Raw genomic sequence first — 19,377 nt, 5'->3', positions numbered from 1 at the left:
GTTCCTCGAGCGAGAAAAATAAGTTTTCTTTGTTTTATTTCTCTTTTAATTTTCTTTATTTCATAGAATTAAATGCATTTTAAGTTGTGAAAAAGGTGAAAAAAAAGTCCAGAAAATAATTTAGTTATTAAAAAAAAGTAAGCTAAAGTCGAGAAATGACGAGAATCATTTTTTCCTGGTAAACAAAACCTAACTTATTCGAAGGATTAAAAGGTATTTTTTTTATTGAAAAATAAAACTTTATTCAATAACTTTTTTTGGATGTGTCTTACCTCTTAGATATGGCAGCAGTTGGAGCACCCACTGGACCTCCAGGTGGTGAGAATCGTGATCCAAATACATCACGAATACCGCCAGTTCCTGGCCCGTCGAGAGGCGGTCGCGGCGGGGGCCGTGGCAGAGGAAGAACATCAGGAGATGGGCAGGAAAGTAGTCGTGGAAGAGGAGGATCCGGCCGCGGAGGTGGTGGTAGTCGACGACCATTCTACCCGCGTTTCTGGGCTTCCCGGAGAAATGATCCTCCCCGAGAGAAGCCAGTCACAATCGCCATTCCTTCCGGAGTCGGTGGAGAATCTCCGCAAATTGAGGCTGCTCCAGTTAATCGACGACGCACCATGGCCAATTTTGCTGTAACACAGTCAGAAAAGAAATACCCGGATTGGAAGCTTTACCTTCCACGCGAAGCACACATGGAGGGATCTCCGAGCGCCGTAAAGGTTGCAGCCTTTGAGGATCACATTGAGAAATGTAGTACACATCTGTATGATTTAAGACAAATCCATCGGAAGCTCCATTTCGATGTGAGCCTGGATGCCCTGAAAGACGATGAGAATTTCAAAAGAGCTTGGGGTGATTTTCGCAATGATCTCATGAATGAACCTGAACAAACACTCGCCTATGTAGGCATTGCTATGCATCACAGACTTTTACATTTCCTCCGAGGTCAGGAGATTGGATGCCTTCAGACCATTTCACCGCGAATTGTGGGTTTTGGACCAGCCATGCAGCTGAGATCACTCAAAATGACCAGCTGTGATAAGATGATTTGCTTCATTGGGACTGTGGCACGTCTCGGACCGTCTGATATTATTTGCACATGGATGGCATTTAAATGCCCCGAATGCCAAACACCTCAAACTGTACGACAACCCGATGGAGTGCTGACTTACCCCAAATCCTGCAAAGGAAGTGCATGTACTGCAAGGTCTGGCTTTGAACCCCTCATTGGGTCTCCCTTCACTCGTACCTCAAGCATCCAAACCATCCTTGTGGAGGAGAGTATTGAGGATAAGAATCGTGACATCTTCCGGAAGCCCAGAAGTATCGAAGTAACGCTGACCAATGATCTGGTGAACTCTGTCTACCCAGGTGGGGATGTTAGGGTCACGGGGGTGCTGAAACTTCGCACAGATGATCGTAAATCGGATAAACCACAGAATTGCACTTACTACATTCATGCGGTGAATGTGGTCAGCACATCGAATCCCGTTGTTAAGAAAACAACAGAATTCACGGAGAAATCTCTACGTGCTATTGAACTCATCAAGACGGATGCCTTTCCGCTGCGTCTTCTCGTTCACTCCCTGTGTCCAGCTGTTAGGGGGCATGAAATGATCAAATTTGGCTTTCTTTTGGGTCTCTTTAGTGCCAACATGTCCACAAATAGGGATCATCGCCAAGAACTGCATGTCTTGATTGTCGGTGATCCTGGATTGGGTAAAAGTTGCCTCCTTAAGGCTTGCTGTAGCGTTGCCCCACGTGCCATCTTCACAAGTTGCTCAGGAAGTTCAGTCACAGGTAAACGAATTTAATAAAGGAATCTTTTGTGTTTAAAACATACTTACCTGAATGTTTATAGGCCTCACGGCAACGGTTAAGGCTGAGAAGGAAGATGGATCGTGCTCCATTGAAGCAGGAGCCCTCGTCTTGGCTGATCAGGGTGTCTGTTGCATTGATGAATTCGACAAAATGGCCGTAAATCATGCTTCTATGCTCGAGGTGATGGAACAGCAGAGTGTCAGTGTGGCCAAGGCAGGAGCAATTTGTACTCTACCTGCACGAACAGTCATCCTGGCGGCTGGAAATCCCGCCAATGGCCACTACGATCGCTCCAAAACCGTCTGCGAGAACATCAAACTTCATCCCGCTATCTTGTCTCGCTTCGACATCTCCTTCGTCATTCTCGATGAACAGCGCAAGGACAATTGGCTACGTTCCCAATCGAATGATTCCCCCACAACGCCCCTCTACAAACGCCTTGAATTGCGTCCTGGGGAAGACTTGGATGCCCTACCGCATGCTCTATTTGAGAAATACATCGCGTATGCTCAGGAAAAGATTACCGTTCGACTGTCCAAAGATGCCGGGGAGCTGTTGAAGAAGTTTTACCTGGAATTGCGTCGTATCCAGGATCGCTCGTACCACATTCCGGTCACGGTGCGTCAGCTCGAGGGATTAACACGAATGACCCTGGCACGTGCTCGACTGGATCTCTGTGAAGTAGCAGAAGTTCATCATGCACAGGATGTGATTGAACTGATGCGGTACAGCATGGCAGACGTACTGAGTCCAGATGGTGGACTCACCGTTGACTGGCAACGTGGTATGCATGGTTCCGGAATGAGTAAATCCGTTCTCGTACGAAAATTCTTTGCCGAGTGCCAGGATCGTGCCTTCCAGAAAGGTCATCCGGAATTTCACATGGATGAATTTACGAACATTGCAAACAAGTTGGGCGTGAAGAATGTCCTCCAGGACATTCTGGACTCTCTCAACGTTCAAGGGTACATTCTCAATCGTGGCAATGGGTTCTATAAAGTGTTGTGAAAATATATAATTTATTACAATTTTTTTTTATTATTATATTACAATATACAAAATTCGGTGATAGTGAATGGACCGAAAACGACGTTAAAGTGTTTCACACGTTACAATTTTTATAAAATCACATTCATCCCCGCAAAAGGACATTCTTTTCATCTTGTAGACGAGGTGTTGGCTTTATTATGCTTCCAGGTATGTCCTCATTCGCTTCTTTTTTCTCAATTATTTTGCACAGCTAAACATTTTTTTGGTATATTTTTTTTTATATAAAAGAAACGCATTTTAAGCAAAATTTATTTTTCTCTTATTCAATGTTATTTTCTGTCAAAGCAAAAGTTTTAATTTTTTATGTTTGAATTTTTTTTTGTATAAAAGTAGCTTTTTAAAAAATGACTGTGATGGTGCTATGCAGGAAAAGAATGTCAAGAAAAAATGATCATGACATTTTTCCTGACCTTTTTTTGTCATTCCATCTCACTTCCACTAATGTATTTTTCTATCTTTCGTCTTTCTCTCACGCATGTTTCCGACATTTTCATCATTCTTTTCTGTGCACTCAACATGTTTTTCATTTCGTATTATTTTCTCAGAGTTTGGGGATATTTTTCCATGAAAAAGTGAAAATGGGCTTTCCTGAAGTGTTCTCAGTGCCAGGAAAGCCGTGAAAAGTGGAAATTTATGGTCATTTAGCGGCCAAATATGTGAAAATGCGCGAAGTGAAAAATCAAAACATTCTTTCCCTGACCAATTTTTACGGGATATTTTTCTGTATTTTCACGACACAAATCACTTCCTGCAGGTTTTTTGGACTTTCCCACAGGTCATCTGCAACACGGAAGGTCTGTGTGGGGGGCAGGAAAATGCTTCCTGGGTGGTGGAATCCCACCTGAACGCGGAAAAAATTGGTCCGGGAGTGAATGTTTTGCTATAGAAACTGCACAGTTTTCACTTATTTGGCCAATAAATACCCCCGATTTTCCACTTTTCACACTTTCACAGGCACTAAGAACACTTCCACAAGCCGCTTTTCACTTTTCCCAAGCTAAAATATCACAATTTACAGAGAAAATTGCAGAAAACTAACAAATACGTTGACTTCACAAGAGCTGGAAAAAGAATGACAGAAAAAAACATGTTCCTGCGACATTCTTTTTCAAACTCTTGCGTAGTCAACACGTTTCTTATTTTTCGTCAATTTTCTCTGTGAATTGTGATATTTTATCTCGGGAAAAGTGAAAAGCGGCTTGTGGAAGTGTTCTTAGTGCCTGTGAAAGTGTGAAAAGTGGAAAATCGTGGATATTTATCGACCAAATAAGTGAAAACAGTGAAGTTCGACAGCAAAACATTCACTCCCGGACCAGTTTATCGCGTTCAGGTGGGATTCCACCACCCAGGAAGCATTTCCCTGATCCCACACAGAACTTCCGTGTGCAGATGACCTGTAGGAAGGTCCAAAAAACCTGCAGGAAGTGATTTGTGTGGTGAAAATCCGACAAGAATCCCGTAAAAATTCGTCAGGGAAAGAATGTTTTGATTTTTACTTCGTACATTTTCACATATTTGGCCCATAAATGACCGTAAATTTCCATTTTTCACTGTTTTCCTGGCACTGTGGGCTCTTTAGCTAAGCATTTTCCACTTTTCTTTGGGGAAAATACCCCCAAATGTTGGGAAAATTCAAGGAAATAAAAAGATGTTGTGCGCAAGGAAAAAAACATGCCATGAAAAAAAATGTCGTCACCATGCGTGGGAGAAAGACGAAAGATAGGAAAATACATTAGTGGAAGTGAGAGGGAATGAAAAAAAATGTCAGGAAAAAATGTCATGATAATTTTTACTTGACATTCTTTTCCTGCATAGCACCATGAAAGAGTTTTTTTTTAATTACAAAAATTATCTTTTTAAATAAAATATTAGAAATCAAAAGGATTTTATCGGAAGTCAGTTATAGGACAAGTTTCTTTAGAGGTTGAAAAGTCAGCATTTAATCCTCCAAGGCTTGAATAATGGTGCTATGCAGGAAAAGAATGTCAAGAAAATATGATCATGACATTTTTTCCTGACATTTTTTTCATTCCCTCTCACTCCCACTAATATATTTTCCTATCTTTCGTCTTTCTCCCACGCATGGTGACGACATTTTTTTTCACGTTATGCTTTTTTTCTTGCGCACAACATGTTTTTATTTCCTTGAATTTTCTCAACATTTGGGGATATTTTCCCCAAAGAAATGTGGAAAATGCTTAGCTAAAGAGCCCACAGTGCCAGGAAAACAGTGAAAAATGGAAATTTACGGTCATTTATCTGCCAAATATGTGAAAATGTGCGAAGTGAAAAATCAAAACATTCTTTTCCGGATTAATTTTTACGGGATACTTTTCTAGATTTTGACCACACAAATCACTTCCTGCAGGCTTTTTGTACCTTCCTACAGGTCATCTGCATACGGAAGGTCTACCTGGGATCAATGAATTGTCTTCTGGATCGTACAAAAAACTCCTGAACACGGAAAAACTTTGTCCGGGAGTGAATGTTTTGCTGTCGAACTTCACTGTTTTCACTTATTTTGCCGATAAATACCCACAATTTTCCACTTTTCACACTTTCAGATACACTAAGAACACTTCCACAAGCCGTTTTTCACTTTTCCCGAGATAAAATATCACAATTTACAGAGAAAATTGCAGAAAACTAACAAACACGTTGACTTCACAAGAGCTGGAAAAAGAATGTCAGAAAAAAACATCTTCCTGCGACATTCTTTTTCAAGCTCTTGCGAAGTCAACACGTTTCTTAGTTTTCTGCAATTTTCTCTGTAAATTGTGATATTTTAGCTCGGGAAAAGTGAAAAGCGACTTGTGGAAGTGTTCTAAGTGCCTGTGAAAGTGTGAAAAGTGGAAAATCGTGGTTATTTATCGGCAAAATAAGTGAAAACAGTGAAGTTCGACAGCAAAACATTCACTCCCGGACAAAGTTTTTCCGTGTTCAGGTGGGATTCCAACCACCCAGGAAGCATTTCCCTGACCCCACACAGACCTTCCGTGTTGCAGATGACCTGTGGGCAGGTCCAAAAAACCTGCAGGAAGTGATTTGTGTCGTGAAAATATAGAAAAATATCCCGTAAAAATTGGTCAGGGAAAGAATGTTTTGATTTTTCACTTCGCGCATTTTCACATATTTGGCCGCTAAATGACCATAAATTTCCACTTTTCACGGCTTTCCTGGCACTGGGAACACTTCGGCAAAGCCCATTTTCACTTTTTCATGGAAAAATATCCCCAAATACTGAAAAAATAATAGGAAATGAAAAACATGTTGAGTGCACAGAAAAGAATGATGAAAATGTCGGAAGCATGCGTCAGAGAAAGACGAAAGATACAGAAATACATTAGTGGGAGTGAGAGGGAATGACAAAAAAATGTCAGGAAAAAATGTCATGATCATTTTCTCTTGACATTCTTTTCCTGCATAGCACCATAAACTATTTTCAGAGTTTTTTTTTATCCAATTTGATAATAATAATTTATTAAGCTCCATTTTCAGCCTACTGGACTTAGTCCATTTGAACTGTGATTAATTTGATTTCTTCCAATTTTTTTGTGTAAAGTCCTTTAATTTTTTCTTTCTCATTTAAAGCCCTGAACAGACCATTAGGTTGTCTTTAATAAGAAAGCTAAATTAACTGTTTAGAATTCCCATAAAACGTATTCGAATCCAAATACAAGGAAATCTAATTCTGTTAATTAAAGCTTTAGATTTGTTAATGACATAAAAAATAATTTTGAATAATTTATCTCCTTCAATAAAGGAGATTATACGTTTCTCTATGAGAAAATCTCTCTTTCGAAGAAACGATCAGGACACACAAACTGTTGAAAGAGGATCATAAAAAAAAGAAATTGCCAAAGAGGCTTTCCAAAGGGAATGATTCATTAAAAAAGCAAAGAATACACCGATGACGTCATTGTCTGCAGTTTTGAGCAAATCTTTTTTTGATCTTTCACAACTGATACGAATGGCAATGATAAATATTTTATTCTTTTCTTGATTCCCTACAAGATTATTCGTATCCTAATTGCTTCATCGAATTAGAGGTTTTCTTTTCTCCATATAAAAACGAATAAACTCCTTTCCAACATTAAGACGAATATTTCAGGATATTCAGGACTTAAAAAAGATTTCTTCCAATTTTTAGAATTGAGCTTGAGACATAAATTAGCTGCTGTATCATGCATGTTTTTATTTGAATTAATCTTATCATTGCTAAAAGCAAAACAATGAATCAATTCATAGACTTATCAAGTCATTCAACATATTGGAGCATAAACAATCTATTTAAATTCATTGAAATTTTCTTTATATTTGCATTGTTTGGAGGAAATTCAAGTCTTTATCATATTTTTGACCTTAATTTTTCTTTTATTTGATTAAGATCAGTTATTAGAAAATCAAATAAACATTGAAAGACACATAATTTTATAGTTCTAGTATTAATTGTAGCGTGAATAAATAGTTTTAGGGGGCTACATAAGTTCATAGGGCGCTTCTATTCTTTTTTTTTGTTTGATTTTACGTAATAAATTATATTTATAAAATCATTGCATTTCTTTAAACTTTTTTAATCTTTCATTACTTTTCTTTCCTATTAAGATAAAAGAACTATTTTCTTTTAAGCACGAGGCCCATTTTGATAGTGCTATATATTTTTTTATGCTTGTTTTTTTTTAATCACTTCTTATCTCTATTCCTACTATCTACATTTTTATTAAAATAAAATTCGAGCACACAAATTAGGAGAGTTGTAAAAAAAAATCGAACTCTTTCTGAAGAAATTAGGGCAGAATGCGAGCAGAAAAAATAATGTTGTAAAAAGAAAAAAAAAAAAGAATTGGACGGCATTAAAAATAAATTAATTGTAAGTTTGCAATAAAACACAAAAAAAAAAAACAGAATATTACAGTGAAGAAAACTCTCAGATCTTTAGATTCAGGTACGCTTTGTGAGTGATGTGGAGATTCTCAAGAATAAAGTGAGGGGGATGTTAAAGTGAAAGGATTACGGGCAATTTAGGCTTTGGGATGATGAGAAAATTGCAAAAAAATATCCTCAAGAGACACCTCAGAGACGGAATAGTCACAAATTGCCGTTGGAAATTGTTCCCGGAGCTCTTCGAGCCTCTCAAAGACTTTTGACCAGCAAACATTTGGCTCGGAGACGTGATATTTGAGAATATCCGCGTGATCTTCACGCTCAATACATCCGGGGAATTTCTCGGAAATCTCCCTCTTGAGATATCTCACATCACAGCCACTGGCCAATTTCACAATTAGCGTAAACCCATGACCAAATTTCTCCTTGAGCTTCTGCGTTGGTCCAATACACTGCAAATGCCCATCACTCATGATGGCTATTCTGTTACAAAGTTGCTCGCACTCATCCATACTGTGGGAAGTGAGAATTATTGTTCTCTTGCGCTTCTTTAGCTCCCCAATGCATTCCCAGATGCGTCTTCGTGAAATTGGATCCACACCCGTTGTGGGTTCATCGAGGAAGATCACATCCGGACTACCGATCATTGCAATGGCGGTATTTAGTTTGCGCTTCGTACCACCTGAGTAGTACTTTACCTGAACATTGCGATAGTCCTCAAGATCCACCTTTCTCAGCCACGTGTCCACTTCATTCTGTAGCTCCTCATTCCCCGAAATTCCCCGCATTCGAGCGAAATACTTGAGGGTCTCTTCGGCCGTTAGTGCCATGTGGAGAGCATCAATCTGCGGGCAGTATCCGTAGGAGAGTTTGTACATATTAGCATGTGCTATGCTATCCATGTGACTGAGATGTATTGATCCACGCGTGATGCTCTCATTGAGTGTCATCATCTTGAATGTTGTTGTCTTTCCGGCACCATTCATTCCCAACAACCCGAAGCATTCACCTTTGTGAATGCGGAAATTCAAACCCTTCACTGCAACAACCCCACCGGGGAAAATCTTTTCGAGATTTCTCACCACAATTGCATACTTATCGTACTTTTGCTCTTGCTCGCATTTCTCCGTCTCATTCTCCTCCTTTTGCACATCAGCATCCACTTGATCTTGTACATCCACACGAACCGGAGAGTCAACAGCATCGACAGATCTCTTTGAATTCTTCCTCATTCTTCCATCCTTTTTGGGTTTCTTAATTCGCATCTTGAGGTGCGTTAAGCTCCGTCCGTAGTAGATGTTTTCGCAGAAGTAAATAAGCAGCGTGAGACTGACTACCATGAAAAGGGTCATGGCAAAGAAGTAGAAAGAAGTATCGTAGGGACTGAGAAAATCATCTGAGAGGCTTGCAGAACTCATTTGATGATTATGCAGAAAATCTTCCCGATTCTTTGGCGTTCCCGTTGCAAAGTATCCCACAATAACCAATGCCATGGTGTGCCTCATTGCAAAATCCGGTATAATGTGGAATAAACGACTCCAGTACAAGTATTCTCGTATTTTATCATCCGACGTTGAAAGAAGCTGCGCCAGGATGGTGGCAAAGAGAGCGAGGTAGGAGACAAAAGTGAAAAGATTCTCCATACTCTTGAAATACTTTGTGAGGATGTAGATAAGCGGGAGCATTGCCATTCCGTAGAAGATGTAAATTGTCGTCAATCTGAGATGTGTATCCTGCGACAGAACTCCCCTCGTGTCTACCAGTTGACTCGCCACGATGAAGAGCATGATGCAGATGAAGATATGAATGAAAAGATCAAAGAGGAATGTTGTGATCCAGTACAAGCAAGGATTTGTGCAGTGTAGTGTCTTAAATTCCGATGATTCCTCCGCGAACGGTGCTCCCACAAAGTACAGGATGTAGATGAAGAAGCCCAGAGGAACGAGGGATTCGTAAATGTTCATGTGATACCGATTAATTCCAATATCCTTCTGCAGCATTGGTGCACTTCGTGTCTCAATTGACGCACTATGGCCACGGGTTGTTTGAAGGATGGCATTGGAGACAAGATTCTGTGCCATAACGGAGCTATGAAGGGCATTCCCGGAGAAGAGAATCTTCACGTGCGGCGTTTGAGCGTTGAGCATTGAAACTTCAATTCCTGCAACGACGTTCTCATAGTACTTTATGCGATTCTCAAGTTCCTGATACAGCAACTCCTCCTCAATCCTTCGATTTGAATGTGTGATCAAGTTAACATTTTGCTCTCGTGCCACACGCACAAATGTCTCCAGGAGTCTCCTTTCAAAGTCACTGCCTGTTGCATTTGCCATAGTGAGGTGAATTTGAGGTGCGCGATAGGAAGAAAAATTCAAAACCAGCTCAGTTTGTTCCGTTTTCGTCACACTCATTCGGATGAGGATGAATGAAAGGATCAATGCCACAAAGGGAATGAGAAACATTATTGTGCTGTAGATTCTATCGCGCCAGAGGTAGTAGAATTTCTTGTAGATGATTGCCTTCATTTGTTGGAACTTTGTACCACAGGAGCGTCTCTGTGTGAGAATTGCTTCCTCCTCACTAACCGGACGGTATCCCTGTATTGAATCAATTTCATCGCATCCCTGACCATTTGCCATATTCACCACCATATCCGTGCAATCTTTCTCAGCGCAACGCAAGAAAACTTCCTCAAGGGTGGCATTGGTAATGCTAACGGAATCAATGCAGAGATTATTTCTGCAAGTCTCCAAATCACTGAGAATCTTTGAATACCTCTCCTCCTCTTCATACGGCAGGGAGATACTCAATGTTGGATCATTGAATGATCGTATGCGTGCTTTGGTAATTTGTTTCCTCACAAAACTCTCCGTTACTTCGGAATTGAAATTCTCATTTGCCGCCATTACCTTCAAAATGTACCCCGATGTGTATTTCCTCTTGAGCTCAAGACTCGTTCCATGACAAACAATTGTACCATTCTCCATAATTGCAATTTTATCCCCAAGTATATCCGCTTCTTCCATGTAGTGTGTTGTTATGAGGACAGCTCGTTCCTTCCTCAATGCCAGCAGTACATCCCACAATTCCCGACGACTTTCCGGATCAAGCCCCGAAGTTGGTTCATCGAGAATAACAACTTTTGTATTCCCAATAACACCCATTGCCAGGCACAAGCGTCTCTTCATCCCACCCGAGAGTTTCTTCGGATGGCAACTTCCTTTCGGCAAGAGCTTAACATCATTCAAAATCTTATCACTCTCCGTTCGAGCTTCCTCTTCAGTGAGACCACGCAAACGTCCAAAAAATATAACATGCTCCCGACACGTAAAGTACTTCATAAAGACATTCTTCTGTGGGCAATAGCCGATCATTTTTTGATATTTCTTCGCATCAGTGTACCCTTCGACGCATATTGTGCCCCCTGTGCGACTCAATGTTCCAATAATCATGCACATTGTTGTCGTCTTCCCGGCACCATTGTGCCCAAGAAGGGCTGTTATTTGATTCTTTGGAATGTCCAATGAGACCCTATTAACGGCCACCTTATGCTTTCCCCTGATTGAATAGAAAGTCTTGCTCAAATTGCTAATCCGTACAGCACTCTCGCCCTCTCTCTGTTGCATATTCTGCATGTCAATCTGCTGTGCTTGACCATTTTTCACCTTTGGCGTCACCCAGCAGGTATTCTACAAATGAACAAACAATTTACGTCGTCTCAATCGGAATTTTGGGTTTGTTTTTCTTTTCTTTCTTACAAAAGTCTCTAATTGCTCTAATTGTTATCATTTCGCACTCAAAATTTCAAAGGTTTGTGTAAAAGTTCACACGTCATGAAGAATTTTTTTTTTGATAAATGTTGTTCTTTATCTCTGGAGTAGCTAATAATCTTTGGATTCATTTCACGCGATAAATATCTTAAGAGTTTCAACAGAAATCTTGCAATCAGTAGTCACGTTGAAAATATTATCAAAAATAGACGCAATTGTTCCTTTTTTCTTGTTTCATTATAAAATTTCACGAAAAACCATTCATTCGTGATCCATAAAAAGTAATACCATCATGCTTTGTTTGAGAAATTATAAAAGAAGAATGTTTATATTGAAAAGAACTGAACAAAGCAAAATTTAAGTCGAATAAATTTTCGTAAAAAATGGTGTCACGTATCAATTGAAACATGAACTTATGTTCTTGAGAAAAAGAAAAATTTATTATTAGTCTTGTGACTGTATATCACTTGAAAATGCTCTTTATTTCGATTAGATTCCTTTTTGTTTATAAAATTCTGAGTGATTAGATTATTTTTCGAGTAGGTATTTATTTGTTCAATTTCATTAAGAAATATCAAGAATAATTTTATCGTATTTCAAGTTTAAAAAATCTTTTGACGACTTAGGTCATTTGGAGCAATTTATGATTATAAATAGAATCTTTCTAGGAAAGTTAAGAAATTTAAAAAAAAAAATCAAATATTGTACAACCTAGAAATAAGAGTTATGATTGTATTGAAGTATTTCAGACGATAACGAAATTGTTAGATTCTGTCTCGTAAAGCTTTTAACCCTTTGGAACCCTAAAAAGTTTTCTGGGGTTTCTTGAGCAGATACAAGAAATTTTTCACAAGAAATCCGTTTATTTTATTTTTGGTTTTTCGTCCTTCCTGACCCTATGAGTTATTTAAGGATGTCCTTTTGTGATTTCACAATGTTAAATAACTATGAGGACATAATCCTGCATATAGGTTTTGGGTCAATAAATAATTATTAACTATCCAGAATTAGGCATTTTCAAAAACGAGCTATGGGACGAAAACTTCTCATTGGTCCTTCATGGGTTAACCCCTTTATCTTTCATTGGTAAACAAAAACGTATTTTCAGCATTTATCAAAAAGTAAATATTTGTATGTCGCTTATATTTTTCTTCTATCAAGGCAGCAGTTATAGCGCCAAGCTAGAGAGCGCCTTTCATTTCCCAAATCTACTTGGAAATAATAATCTAAAAAAATCTTTAGAGGTTGTAATTCAACTTACTTTTCCACGGAATAAACATTTCAGACAATCGAGCAGCTGGAAATTCTCAAGGAGAAAATACAGCCCCAGATAGACGAAGGTGTTGAGCAGTAGGAATCCATAAATATTTCCCATAGCAAAGTGATCATTTTCAGCTTCGAGATATGAGCTCGCTGCGAGGCTGCTTGCATTGAAAACATGCCCCGTTGCCACATAATTCTGAAAGATCATCATCCCATTGAGGAAGAGACTCCCACAGAAGATGTATTCCAATTTATTAATGATGGCATTGTCCGAGTAGAAGAAGATCACGCAAAAGGGGACGAGGTAGAAGAGAATTCCTCCAATTTTTGCATATTCAACTGAAATGTTTGCAAAAAAAAAGCATTTTGAGATAAAAATAATATTGCAAGATGTTGCTTTACTTTATAAAGCTTACCCGTTTGAAAGAATAAGCTGATGAAGCAAGAGTAGCTCATGAGAGCAAGGAGGAAGAGAATGAAGAGAATCAGGGGATATTGGAATTGAACAGTTTCCCACAAGTTAACCCATGCTGTCATGGCAAAGGCAATAACGACGAAAATGAGGCAGAGAATAAGATTTAAAATGAATTTTGTGATGTCATTGAAGTAAAAGTACTTTGTGACGATCCTCAGCAGGGCCTACAAAAAAAAATATTTAATTGAAAATGAACGTTTTGTGGAAGAAAGCATCAAACATACATTGACGCCACATTCTTTCTCCTCGACCAGCGGGATGAGAATGAGGTAGGTGGACGTCATGAAGAGGAGAAGAGCAAAGAACGTCCCAAAGATAACTACATCAATGTTACTTATTTGTGTCCTCGATAGTGCAGGGAAATGTTCAACCTCGATCTGAAAAAAATAATTAAAGATTATCTAGATTAGCCCGAATTTTTATCATTTATTGATTTATTGATAAAAGAAAAATTAGAAAAGATAATCTTTTTCATGTGATTTCCGCAAAACGAAAATGTGGGAATTACAGATAAAATTTCTCTGCAAAATTAATGATATTTTTAGCATATGGAGAGTTTTTTTTGCATTTTCCGAACATTCTATTATGACTAATGTAGCCCGGATAAATGTTATAATTCTGAGAACGAGAAAAACCCTCATAATAATAATCTAGTTGGAAAAAAAGTAGTTTGAATATTTTATCAACTCTGTTAAACAGCTGAAAATTCAATTCGTCACATTCCACGCCCTACTTTTTTTCGCTTTGATATGAATGAATTAATGATTTATTAAACACGCTATGAGGGTTGTCCTCTACTTCATGCATTCCTTCAATAAGTTTATTGGTATTCTCTGTACGTACTTTGGGGATTTTTATTTTGAAAACAAATTTAAAATAAAAAAAACCAACATACCGCAAAGTTCTCTCTTCCGGTGTTGGTGATAAGTTCAATGTAGACACTATCAATGCTCTGCTGTAGTGCCAGAAAACCACTCTCAATGTATTCGTCCACAACTAAACGCAAAAATAAAAAAAAGAAAACAATACATGCAACGATTCTTTGCCTTTTTGGGAGTGATGGTAAACAATGGGTTGGTTCTCCTTTATGGACATCATCAGTAATATACCTCGATTGTTTATTCTTTTGATGTCGTTCAAGTAAAATTGCTGAGTATCGAAATTCACACCCATATTTCGGTTCCGGATGGTATAGCTGAACTTCATTGAGCTATTTGCAGGGCTGTGGAAGATGATCGCAAAAATCTTAGCCCGTGGATGGGACTCTGTGAAGCTGCTCATCGCCTCCACAGTTGGGAATCCATGAACTCCTGCAGATGACAAAAAAAAAAACATTAAAAAGCCCATTCTCATCACTTTAGGGCCACACCACTTACGTTCATGTAGGATTCCAAGCTTAAAGCGGACACGCTCTATTAGTTCAGCATTGAAAGGTGTGTCTGGTGTGAAGCAGACACTGTCATGCCCTGCTCCAGGAAAGAATGAAAATAAACTTTCCTGCAAAAAAACATTTTTTTTTTGGGTCACACGTAAGAAATTTCTGCCTCCCTCTGCTGACTTTCTCCTACCGAGTCAATGGGATTGAATTCCATTGAGCTGATGGAACGCTCCCCATGGGATGTGAAGAGGAGGAGTCCTGTTACAAAGCATGGCAGGAGGTAAACAACCGTAAGCACGGATTTCCACGAAAACAACTTTTCTTTGAGAGCTTTCCAAAAAAACACACGAAATGTCAAAAGTGCTGCCATCGCGCCCTATAAATATTACTCGCGAAACATTTTCACTGCAAAAATCACAAAGAAACACAATTTATTTAATTCACTGTGATGCTTTTCTTCTTTTTCGCGTACAGGGAAACTAACATTGCCCTTAGAATGCACCTTTTTGGCGATTTACTGGCGCACCTCCGTCTGGCCAACTCGATTTTGTGTGACTGCCCGAACTTTGCCTGTCTGTCATGTTGGAAAGCTTTTTATCGACATTTTGACATGTCGAAAGCTTCAAAGCTGAACTGAAAATTAATTTTATAACTGACTGGGCTGACTGGGGATTGTCGCGCGAATTCTCATGTGTCATTCAACTCACTTCCGTTCTCTGAAAGCAGAAAATTTTCCTCAATCGAAAAACAAAGCAAGAAAAACGTGAAAATCATTGAAAATTTTCATATTTTTAAACTTAGCGCCGATGTCAAAACCGTCAAAACACATGTTTCACTGATGATTCTTCGGTGTTTCACTGAACGACGAAACCGAACGAAAGGAGAAAAAAAAGAAAATTATTGCGTTTTTTTTTCCATCGCGAAGAAATTGTGCTGAAAATTGGTGAAAATCACTGAAAAAATCACCCGGAAAAGTGTAAAAGTAAAATCTAGGCATCAAAGTGCGTCGAGAAAGTTTTATTTGTCGTGCAGTTGTTTTGCAAGTTGGTGAAAAAGTGACCCAAATTGTTTTCCCCTTTTTCTGTGTGCGAAGGAAAAAAAATATTGTGGCGACGCAAAATTGAGAAATTAGAATTATTAATTTGGTGAAAAAGTGTGCAGAGTCGGGACGCTGTGCCCCCAAACACTCCAGGAATTGCCTTTGATGCGTATGCGAGAGATTGTGAGGAAAGAATTGAGGATTTTAGTCATTTGAAAGGGAAACAGGAAGTAGTTTGTTCGATACGATGAGCAGTAGTCAACCGAGTCCGGCTCCAAATTCAGCTGAAACCGAAAAGGTAAGTTGTGGGGGCTCCATTTGGGGTCTTCCGGTGCTCGTCGCAATTCAATTGCGTCGCTGTTGCTTTCCTCCCATTTCGTGGCGTTATATATAAATTTTATTTTCGCCACCGCTCTCGCACACGTACGCCACAAGTCTGCTGGTGCGGTGTGTGTATGGTGGTGTATGCGAGAGATCCACTGTGCTGACATATTCTTCCTTGACACGGTTGCAGGTCTTTCACTGGATTAACGAGCTCTCAAATCCGGAGACGCGGGAGAATGCCTTGTTGGAGCTGAGTAAGAAGCGCGAAAGTGTACCAGATCTAGCCCCAATGCTGTGGCATAGCTTTGGTACCACTGCTGCCCTTCTTCAGGAAATAATCAACATTTACCCATCAATCCATCCGGCCACCCTGACTGCTCACCAATCGAATCGGGTGTGCAATGCACTCGCGCTCCTTCAGTGCGTCGCCTCCCACCCGGAGACCAGGTCCGTTTTCCTGCAGGCCAACATCCCACTGTTCCTCTACCCTTTCTTGCATACAACGTCAAAGACCAGACCTTTTGAGTATTTGCGGCTGACCAGTCTTGGAGTCATTGGCGCTCTCGTAAAGGTAAATGCAAAAGAAGTATCACAAAGGGGAGAGAAATCGTGCAACTGCAGCACACAAATCAATGGCTTCTGTGGGCGGTAGAAACTCTTTCTCTCTCTCTTTAGCTTTTCTTTTACCATCTACTTTCCATAGTCTTCACAATCTAAAATTCTTCTACTAGACCACCTCCTCAGGAGGTCTTTCACATCTTATTGTAATATCTCATCGAACCTTATCAAAAAATTTATTGCTGTAAAATAGTAAACAAGAGATAAGATTAAGGACTTTTTTTGCCTCCAGTTGAGATAATGCTTTGTTTTTTTTCTTATAAAATAGATTGCATAAAATTATGGAAAATTTGCAAGCGTAATAGAATGCATTCTTTTTTTTTTTAATTGATGACAAAATACGCAAAGTCTTATCAAATTGTTGATATTTCGTAAAAGAAAAACATTAATCTGGACTCCAACACGTGTCACATTCATTTCATACTTAAGGACAAGTGCTAAATTATTTAGAAAAATCAATTAAAAACTAATCTTTTATCAGAAATCAAAATTGGAACGAATTTATTATAAATATTCTCAGGTTCTGTTGATTTCAGAAGCACCGTTTTTGCTGTAGGTACCACAGATGCTGTATAGATCTAAAATTGACTATGTGTAGTAAATTGAAAGCACAATATTATTTTGCAATTTTTCGTGGAAATTGCCTAAAGAATGTGATGAAAGCACAAGCAGAGAGAGAGAGAGAGGTTGGGAGATGTTTGTTAAAGTCATAAATTTTATGCTTAAAAAAGAATTTTGTCTACTTACCCTCTATACACATTTCATTACACGTGCAAAACTTCTTCTTGTTTGTTGCTTCTTTTCCAGACTGATGAACAGGAGGTCATTACATTTTTGCTCAGTACTGAAATCATTCCGTTGTGCCTGAGAATAATGGAATCGGGTTCGGAGTTGAGTAAAACCGTGGCCACGTTCATATTGCAAAAAATTCTTCTGGACGACAGTGGTTTGTCATACATATGCCAGACATACGATAGGTTCTCTCACGTAGCAATAATTTTGGGTAAAATGGTGATATCATTGGCAAAGGAGCCATCAGCGAGACTCCTCAAGCATGTTGTCAGGTGCTATCTAAGGCTGACGGACAATCCAAGGTGAGAACAATTCAATTTTGTTGGCAATTGAATGTTTTTTAAATGATTTTTTGTTATGTGTTGCAGGGCTTGCGAAGCTCTCCGGCAGTGTCTGCCAGATCAGCTGCGCGATTCCACTTTTGCAGATTGCCTTCGTGAGGATAAGGCTGTCAAACATTGGTTGTCCATGTTATTGAAGAATCTCGAACCGGGCGCTGTGGCTCCACCGGATCCTCGTCAAATGGGCATCTCTCCACTTGGCTCATAAATTGTCGCAGCAATGTGCAGTAGATGAGACCATTTGTAAATTCTGGAAGGATGCCTGGAGCGCACTGTGCTCTTACGTAACACCGAATCACGCTTGTCGAAAATAAGGCTTTCTCTGTATACATTTATATATATTTTTGTACGTTTTTTGTCTATCCATTGATTGAGAAAACTGAGGGGGGATACTCTCTGCCCTGGAGGTGGATATGTTTAGTGTGGCCCATACAGCACCTATGTACCGTACCGACCCGTTGAATTGTAAGAAAATTCAAACAAAAGTTGATTGATAAAGCGGCGGGGTACATCCGGCGATATGAATGACAAGATAGAGAAAATAAATTAAGAAAAAAAATCAAGTACTTTGAACCATATAAGAGATTGTTTATTTGTTTTTCCCCCATTTATGTGTATGCTCAAAAGTTCTGTGAGATGTTTTCGATAGTTAAAAAAAATGATGGCTAGTCACGGAAAAAAAATTGACAATGAATGCTTTCTTGTGAGGAGAAGAAAAACGAACGAGAATTCCTATCAAAATGTCATAAATTTTGCCAATTAAATACAAATTGTGTGTTCACTTCTGTCTTGATTTGTTCTTCTTTTTTTTTCTAAGAATTTTATTTTACCAAAAAAATCAATCATTGAACCCAATTTGAAAAGAAATTTTATTATTATGAAAAGAAAATCATTGAGTGAAAAATACTGCACTAAAGTGAGACTGCAAATTGATAAAATGTACCTAAAAAACAAAATGTTGAAGACACAATTTGAGAGCCACAAAGTATATTTAAAAAAAGAGATGAAATTATAAAAAAAATTGTATGAAAAAATTGGCATATTTAGTGGATTATTGAGACAAAGAATTAATTTAATAGAAACATACCATAATGTAAGAGATTTTAAAAAGTCCATTTCATATTGGAAGTTGAGGAATTTAATACAAATTACACTACTTAATGATAACACATTTTATTATTTTTATATGAAGAAAATGGAGATACAAAAAATCATAAAAAAACTACGAGGATGAAGCTTAATTAGAAAATGTACATTTTACTTTTATTAATCGATATTATTCTGTATAGAAAAGTTAGATTTTTCCTAAAGAGGATATTACACGAGAAGTTTTTTTTTAATTCTTGGCAAATTATTGAAATTTAAAGAAAATTTAATTCATTCTCAAAAAAAATTGAATAAATTGTTTTTCGATTAAAAATAATTCTTTGGTTTTAGCATAAATACAGCTCAATCATCAGCCAAGAGTAAAAGTTGTGTATTTTTGGTTTCTTAGTAATATCGTGTGATATCAAATAATAAGTGAAATTCTATTGATCTTGAGAAGTGCTTCTAATTAAATAATTAACCTTATATTTGTTATAGAAATTCTATGTAATGTATAATGATAAATTTAGAAAGCATTT

General features: G+C 38.4%; 2 protein-coding genes across 5 annotated transcripts; one reads left to right on the top strand and one right to left on the bottom strand.

Moving 5' to 3' along the window:
* Positions 1–214: 214 nt before the first annotated feature.
* Positions 215–15,214, bottom strand: LOC129785945 (ATP-binding cassette sub-family A member 2). 4 transcript variants are annotated; one of them, XR_008750075.1, is made up of 10 exons: positions 14,829–15,202; positions 14,637–14,757; positions 14,370–14,570; positions 14,156–14,256; positions 13,485–13,637; positions 13,202–13,424; positions 12,784–13,124; positions 8,451–11,441; positions 880–2,810; positions 215–815 (listed from the first exon to the last, which is right to left on the bottom strand). XR_008750075.1 is itself a non-coding variant. In XM_055820621.1 (9 exons), the coding sequence occupies exons 2-9, from the start codon at positions 15,006–15,008 to the stop codon at positions 7,890–7,892; spliced, it is 4,872 nt and encodes a 1,623-aa protein (XP_055676596.1). In that variant the 5' UTR covers positions 15,009–15,043; positions 15,141–15,214; the 3' UTR covers positions 7,712–7,889. The 4 variants fall into 4 exon arrangements, 2 of the variants coding, with proteins under 2 accessions (XP_055676596.1, XP_055676597.1); XR_008750074.1 differs by having other exon boundaries at positions 215–2,301; positions 2,389–2,810; XM_055820621.1 differs by lacking the exons at positions 215–815; positions 880–2,810 and having other exon boundaries at positions 7,712–11,441; positions 14,829–15,043; positions 15,141–15,214.
* A 275-nt stretch (positions 15,215–15,489) lies between these two features.
* On the top strand, positions 15,490–19,134 carry LOC129786136 (CCR4-NOT transcription complex subunit 9). Its single transcript, XM_055820975.1, has 4 exons — positions 15,490–15,975; positions 16,192–16,572; positions 17,427–17,713; positions 17,780–19,134. The coding sequence occupies exons 1-4, from the start codon at positions 15,925–15,927 to the stop codon at positions 17,958–17,960; spliced, it is 900 nt and encodes a 299-aa protein (XP_055676950.1). The 5' UTR covers positions 15,490–15,924; the 3' UTR covers positions 17,961–19,134.
* The last annotated feature ends 243 nt before the right edge of the window (positions 19,135–19,377 follow it).

Source organism: Lutzomyia longipalpis, chromosome 1 (assembly GCF_024334085.1).
Source record: "Lutzomyia longipalpis isolate SR_M1_2022 chromosome 1, ASM2433408v1".
Lineage (NCBI taxonomy): Eukaryota > Metazoa > Arthropoda > Insecta > Diptera > Psychodidae > Lutzomyia > Lutzomyia longipalpis.
This window is presented reverse-complemented; position numbering and strand designations above follow the sequence as displayed.